Source organism: Malus sylvestris, chromosome 11 (genome assembly GCF_916048215.2).
Source record: "Malus sylvestris chromosome 11, drMalSylv7.2, whole genome shotgun sequence".
Taxonomy (NCBI): domain Eukaryota; kingdom Viridiplantae; phylum Streptophyta; class Magnoliopsida; order Rosales; family Rosaceae; genus Malus; species Malus sylvestris.
In genome coordinates, this window is record NC_062270.1 from 37,737,607 (window position 1) to 37,744,450 (window position 6,844).

The 6,844-nt window shown below is 37.4% G+C and overlaps 1 protein-coding gene across 2 annotated transcripts; it reads right to left on the reverse strand.

Moving 5' to 3' along the window:
* Positions 1–402: 402 nt before the first annotated feature.
* On the reverse strand, positions 403–6,532 carry LOC126591093 (uncharacterized). Of its 2 annotated transcripts, XM_050256658.1 has the most exons (16): positions 5,902–6,531; positions 4,970–5,072; positions 4,539–4,608; positions 4,360–4,398; positions 4,156–4,273; positions 4,005–4,062; positions 3,820–3,891; positions 3,570–3,630; positions 3,346–3,405; positions 3,220–3,239; positions 3,069–3,134; positions 2,178–2,345; positions 1,729–1,986; positions 1,373–1,585; positions 1,001–1,272; positions 403–910 (listed from the first exon to the last, which is right to left on the reverse strand). In XM_050256658.1, exons 1-16 carry the CDS (start codon positions 6,021–6,023, stop codon positions 769–771), a joined length of 1,842 nt encoding a protein of 613 aa, XP_050112615.1. In that variant the 5' UTR covers positions 6,024–6,531; the 3' UTR covers positions 403–768. The 2 variants fall into 2 exon arrangements, with proteins under 2 accessions (XP_050112615.1, XP_050112616.1); XM_050256659.1 differs by lacking the exon at positions 4,360–4,398 and having other exon boundaries at positions 5,902–6,532.
* Positions 6,533–6,844: the final 312 nt, after the last annotated feature.

The following is a 6,844-nucleotide window of genomic DNA, read 5'->3' on the forward strand; positions in this document are numbered from 1 at the left end:
CTGAAGTTTTTTTTACCACATGGGCTATCTTCCAACTACCTTATCACAATAGAGACTAATAATCCAATTACACCAAGACTAAATGTGGGCACTTCATTTGGGAAGGATGGGTTTTTCAAAGAGTGACACTCTGACTTGGATATTCATGTTGAACCGAAGCATGTTGACCGATACTTGAAAAATGACGAAACCAAAATATGCGTGTGATGTGTAAAAAGTACGAACAAATTAAAGTAAGAGTACAAAAATAAAACGAGTATAACGCTTTCAATTCTTATTTTATTTTCCTAGTGCTCTCAGTTCTTATTTTATTTTATTTTGCTGATGCTTTCAGTTCACCTGCTATCATCATCAATAAAATAAGAACTGAAGGCACTAGGAAATAAAATAAAATAATACCCCTTTGAAGTGAACATTTTCATTCTGTTTTTTGCTTTGCTCCTTTCGTTTTGAAACATTACAGTGTTAAACAATTCCAGCTTCTTTTCTTTTCTTTTTTTTTTGAACAAATTCCAGTATTAAATGGCTAATTAAACATAAATGACTTTAAAATAATTAATTAAAAAAATAACTGCAAAACAAACAATTTGGAATTGTTACAGTTAGACCTATACGAGCAGTCCTTTTGATCCTTCACCTCTTCACGATTGGAGAGTGAAACGAATCTGACATTTCAACTCCAAAGGAGCTGCTAGGCCGGCCGGGCTTTGTGTACAAAAACATTCTTGCCCGAGACGAAGTATATATCAAGCATGCCATCTCTTTTCTTTAGTCCGATCTCGGCCGATTCGACCCGCCTTTTTTGGTATTGTACAATGGTAAGATCCATCCGGACCCGTGTTTGCTTCTTCCGTAACACCGCCAATATAATATGAACAGAGCTACCATGACACCGGCTGGGATAGCCCATCTGCCCCAATACAAAGAACAAATTAAAACACAACTTGACTTGCAATCCAAGCAACATCCTGAGGACTGAGTAGGAGGGGGGTTTTGTTACCTGTCTAGATCAAGGACGGGACTGTAAACGAGTGTTTCCCAAGTGGATACTATTACATGCCAAACGGAGTTGTAGTAAAGAGACTCTGCAGACCAAAACATCCTTGTGTATGTCTCTAAGAAGATGAAGAGGATCCAGGCCCCGATTTCTATCAATATAAACTTTATGATGAACCGGCCAACAACCACCATGACAAGGGAGAAGGCGACCAACCAATTGAAGAGCCGGTGATTGTATTCTTTTATAAATAGAGAACGTGACTTCCCCAACATCTGCGAATCAAATCATATACATCATATAAATGAGCTTTTGCACCCAACGGGGAAAAATGAAGACAAGGGGAAAAAATGGAGGACACAAGGTATGCCTGACCTTCATCATGCGAACCTCATAGTTTGCTTTTGCAGGTCCAACACACTTTTGCTCAAAACTTTGGTTGCACTGCAGGAAACCTGCGTTGAATTTTGCCATGGATGGAAGCCTGAGAACTTGAAGTTGGTCCATTTTATCCTCACATCTGGTATACAATGCCTCACAGAGCTTTGAAGATTGATATTCGTTTGCCAAGACCACATTCTTAAACACCTAAACAAATCCCAGAGTTTAAACAGCAAAGTCATGTTAAAAAAATTGCAGGATGCGTAGCTGGTGCAAGTGAGGGTGCCAACAAAATATGTAAAACGTGACGAGGAAAGGGGTATAGGGCTACTATTACAAAGTGGATATACCTTGTTTACTTCTTCTTGTAGTTGCTCGACTGACTTCTTTGCATGGTGACGGCCAAAATGTTGCTCCTCAAAAAGTTTCATCACTTCCTCCATGGACCTTTCATGGTAGTCTTGCACAGATTGCTCTATGAGAGGTAAACTGAGTTTTTCCATCCTTTCATGGTAGAGCTTTAAGCATCTCTCAAGAATACCCTTGTTGAAAACCTCCACCAGAGAGCCTGTTGATGGGATCTCCCCCTTGTTCAACGCTTCAAGAATCTGAAAGAAGAAATAATTAAAAACACACACACACAAATAAACTAAAAGAACAAATGTAGGTAGGATCCATTATTTTTATTATCTTCAATTCCGAATGGATGGAATGCCACACAACATAAACTTTAATGAAACTTAACGATTCTCCTATCGTAGCTGATTTTAATCAACCAACGCTATAATATAACAGGTACCTGCTCCAGAAAAGATACAAACTCCTTTCCACTTAGAGTTCTTCCCTGCACAACCTTTGGACGGATGATACTAGAAACAAGCTGTTTTAGTTGTTCCTTTTTCTTTACATACATTGGGTCAAGCTCACCATCCTTCATGTCGCAGAGTTTCGTTCGGTCAAGGTGAGGCTGTTTGAAAAGTTTGGAATCACCACAGAATCAAAACACTTGACAAACAAATAGAAAATATATCTACAGGAAAGGGAAGTTTAAATTGATTGGAATAGCAATCCTAGTCAACCATGTTTCACATTTACCTCTCCCTATCACATGAGTGATGCAGTGATAGCAATAACTGGAATTATAAATTTCTGTAATCATAAAAACTTTCCCGATACAAAATATAGTATTCCCAGAGCACGGAATATCTAAATGCAATGAATAGGTAGGGTGCAGGTGTGCAAAGATAAATATCTTCCATCTCACAAGCCTTAGGGCAATTGAAAACAACTCAGAATCCAAAACTTCAATTTTTGTTTTCCCTACCCTTGGAAACATAAAAGAAAGTACATGCACAATATTACAATATTATGGATTATTTTGTATGAGTTAAAAACGACGCTTACTTTATCAACAGTGAACTCAAGTGACTTAATAAAAGTTAAGATGACCATGTAGCATGCATAGCAACTAAGAAATCATCAACTACTGCACACAATAAAAAATAAAGCTTGTCCAAAACATGCCAACGTCAAGGAAACTTGACACAACATCTTGTCCATTTTTAACAAAAAAATCTAGGGATTTGCTGTAAATGTGTAATGCTGAGAAGCTTTATTGAACAATCACCCAACTAAAATATAAAACCAAGAAAATGAATGCAAAAACAGCTGAAAATAGGAAAACCCATACTTGTGGTAAACTGAAGGCTGTGCTATTATCACCCATAATAGCCAAAGAATCTCGGATCTGGTTAACCTGATAAAGACACAAAAAGGGTTCGCTTTCAATCCGTGAACAGCAATATCTCAGCGGCAAGTGATAATATAAGGGTGAAAAATACCATATCAATATTTTTGTTGCCTGCAATGTCACCAAGAACCCACTATTAAATCCATGGAAACAAATAAAGAAATAAATAACTAGTGCTTTTATGTATAAAGCATAGAGGGAGGGAAAAAACACTAACCATCCTTGTTAGGGACGTGGAGGAGAGCTTCATTAACCATTTCTTGCACAGATTTCCCTTCTGCAGAACAAACACCAGAATGTCAATCTATGAGCTTTCTGCTGGAAGCTTGGAAAAAAAGGGTGGATAGGTGAAAAAACAAATCTTGGTAGACTGTCATTGTAACTTCTTTGTTGCTCATATTTAACTTTAACAAACATGTTATAGGCATTTCTCAAACTTACGTAAAAAATCACGCTGGATAAGCCACAATAGTTTTGCAGGTTCAAAAGCAACATCTTGTCCCTACAAAACAATCCGACTATTCACATGTAAATTATTGCTAGATATTACATGCGAGGAACAATGATTTAAGGGATTGGAACTTACCTTCACTCTATTTGCCACGTGAAATTTGCAACCAAGAGCAAACATGTCAGTTTTGATAATAGAGGGAAAAAATTAAATACAATAACAAGAAGGAATAAAAGAAACTGTGGACCTTCCATAAAATTCTTCAGCAAGCTCAACAGCAAAAGACAACCGAGCAATGTCAGCTTCACGGATCTACAGAATGACAACCAAAGAGATAAATCATATAAGGCAAACTGGGCTTGAACAATAATGGACCAAGGAGAACTAGTACATGCTTCTAAGATGCCACACATTGTACAACTCACCGTCTCAGCCAGGTTATAAACAAGGACAGAACTCATAACAGTTGCCAGAGCAAAAATCCTGCAAAAGCAGACTCAGAAACCCAGCAGAATATACAACACTTGAATGACCATCATAGGAAAATTGAAGATTACATGATGACTTGAAGATTACCGGTCATCATATACGTTTGACTTCCCAACACTTTCGAATCCCTCAGTATCAAGGTAAAAAACTGAAGTTTTCACTCCATCAATATCCAATTCTATTGGGGTTCCCCATACCCAAATCCCTGTAAGAGGCAAATAGCCACCGTAAATATATCTCTCACGAAACAATAATGCACATCCATGATATCAAGGTTGCATCTAGATTTACCTTTTGTCTTTGTGTCACGCATATGTCCAACACCAAACCCTGTGGGGAAGGCGTTTAAAAATTAAAACTTAATGGTTGTTATATTGTTCAAACCCAACAACCAATGCATCAAGATTAATCAAGAAAGATCCACAATGAGAAGGCAAGAGTTTTATAACTAATAGGAGTAAAGACTACACCTTCATAACAAGAAAGGGATAGCAGTTGGTTGAGCAAAAAAGATTTTCCCGAGCGGTATGGTCCAATAACCTAAGAAGACAACCATTTAAATCGAATCAAGATGTACACATAAGAAAAGAAAGTTTACTTTACCAAGGGAAAAGTAAGACAATAACTTTAATCGTAATATGTAGTCATATTTGTATGCATGGAGACTGAAAACTACTGCCCTGTAGCCTACATACATGATGCTACTACACCTCTGCAACAGTGAGTTCATTCAACTCTAGCTAAAACTAAATATCCAAAGTTTGGTAAGATTTCCAAAATTAAAAATCGCTGTATAATCTTTTACTATTACGTAATAACATTGATATCAGTTTAACTCTAGCTACAAGGAAGATCAATTGCAAGGATTATAGATGCTAAGGAGAACAGGTTTAAATCTTACGGCAACAGCTGCAATTGGATTTGTTATTCTTTCAATGGCCTCCAACCCTTCCCTTGAAAGACGAAGTTTTGTATGACCAGGATCAGGTTCCACAATAGGAAATCTGTATGTGCAATATTACACAAACATTAGCCTAATACGAAGTACATAACATTGGCAGAAAAACAGCGACAACGGTTAGGCAACAAGTAATCTCAAAATTAAGGTGACACAAAATGACTCATGGGTCGACAAGGTTTTCAAAATAGGATGCAAAAATTCACAGTACCGCACAATTGAGGAAGGGAGCATAGTTTCTTATGATGTTCATTTTCCTCGTTATAGTCTCTCATTAGTCATTAGGAACATCCTACCTACTACGAGAGCAAAACAATATTTAACCTTCACAATCTAGAGCACGTTACAATCATATCCAAAATTGGTGATTTGGCCGTCACTCTCGTATTGCTGTATTATTATAATTTACACTATCAGAAATTAAATTAACATAACCGCACTATCAATTGGCTCACAAAAAAATTTAAAAAAATAAGCACACTGTTCATATGGAGCACATTCACATACTTCATGCTGTAAACAAAACACTAAACGACATAAATCGGGCTAAAAGTTCCCAACTTTTCAGTATTTTGGAAGCACTTTTCCAACTTCCTCATATGTTTCTGAAACTTGTTTTTCGAATCACCAAATGCACTCTCAGATCTAAAACAAAAGTTTCCAAATTTATTCACTAAGCATAACAACTGCATTGCAATATTGTTCACCATGATCAAAATTCAACTCCAACTATCCAAAAAAGTCAAAAGCCAAAAGCTGTTTCGAGCTGACCCCATTGGAACCAGATTTCTCCCACCAGCCAAAAAAAACAAAAAAAAAAAAGCACCAAACTTTAAATCCAAAAAAGCAAAACTTGCATCACAGAAATCACTTACGCCTGGTGGAAATTCTCGATTGCGAGCGACCAAGATGCGAAAAAGCAGACAACAATCGAAAACACAAAAACCCAATTCGATATGGTCATGGAAGAAGCAGTGGTGGTGGCAGGGGCCTTCATCGGGCAAATGCGGTGGAGTTACAGGAGGGTTCACGGAACTGTGTGCACGGAGCAATCATGGGGGTGAGAAGAGCAATCGTGTTAAGCAGAGAATGGCAGTGGTGGGATCTGGGGAAGACGAAGAGATGAGTGTACGTTAAGAATCGTGCACCCACACGATGGCGGTTTTTCTGAGAGGGGAAAGCTTTCAGGACAGTTGGGTTTTTGTCCCGAAAAGCATGGGATTCCTGCCCTAAGAGACGGGAGTGGTCTGATTGGGGTTGAAGTTTGAATTGACGGATGAGTCCTCGGAGTTTGGAGTTTGGAGTTTGGATTCACAAGGAGAAAGGGTAGGTTGGTAATTTTGTTGGGATTTGGCATCTGGAAGAGAACTGGATTCTGATAACGTTGTTGTTTGTCTCTTTTGTTCCAAAACGAAACTCCATGTTTTTCCAACGTTAAATTGGTTTGGTGAAGATTTCGACCAAAAGCAATACAAGTCCAAATCTTGTTCTTTCCCTCCTTTGAATTTGAAGCTACGATATGATAATGTTAATGTGAAACACTTTAAAAATCAAATTATACAACAAAATTTCATATTTATACTATGATAATAGTCTTAAAAAATAATAATTAGGCGCAATAGCAATTAAATAGGGTAAATTACAAAAAATTATCTCAATTATTGGTCTGACGACACTTTCATACATCATCTTTTAAAATGACAATGTCATACCTCATCTTACAAATTTGTACCAATGTCAGACATCCATCAGTTTTTCTGTTAAATACTGATGTGGCCAGTGATGGGACCCACTCACTAATCCAACTGGATTAAAAAA

Bases quoted from the DNA above. Each gene is read 5' to 3' on its own strand.
- LOC126591093 (XM_050256658.1), bottom strand. From the start codon at position 6,023: ATGAAGGCCCCTGCCACCACCACTGCTTCTTCCATGACCATATCGAAT. The intron at 4,399-4,538 runs GTGTAGTCTTTA...CCTTCCCCACAG, and splicing joins ATCCCTTTCTTGTTATGAAG to GGTTTGGTGTTGGACATATG. The intron at 1,987-2,177 runs GTACCTGTTATA...TTCTTCTTTCAG, and splicing joins TTGTATCTTTTCTGGAGCAG to ATTCTTGAAGCGTTGAACAA.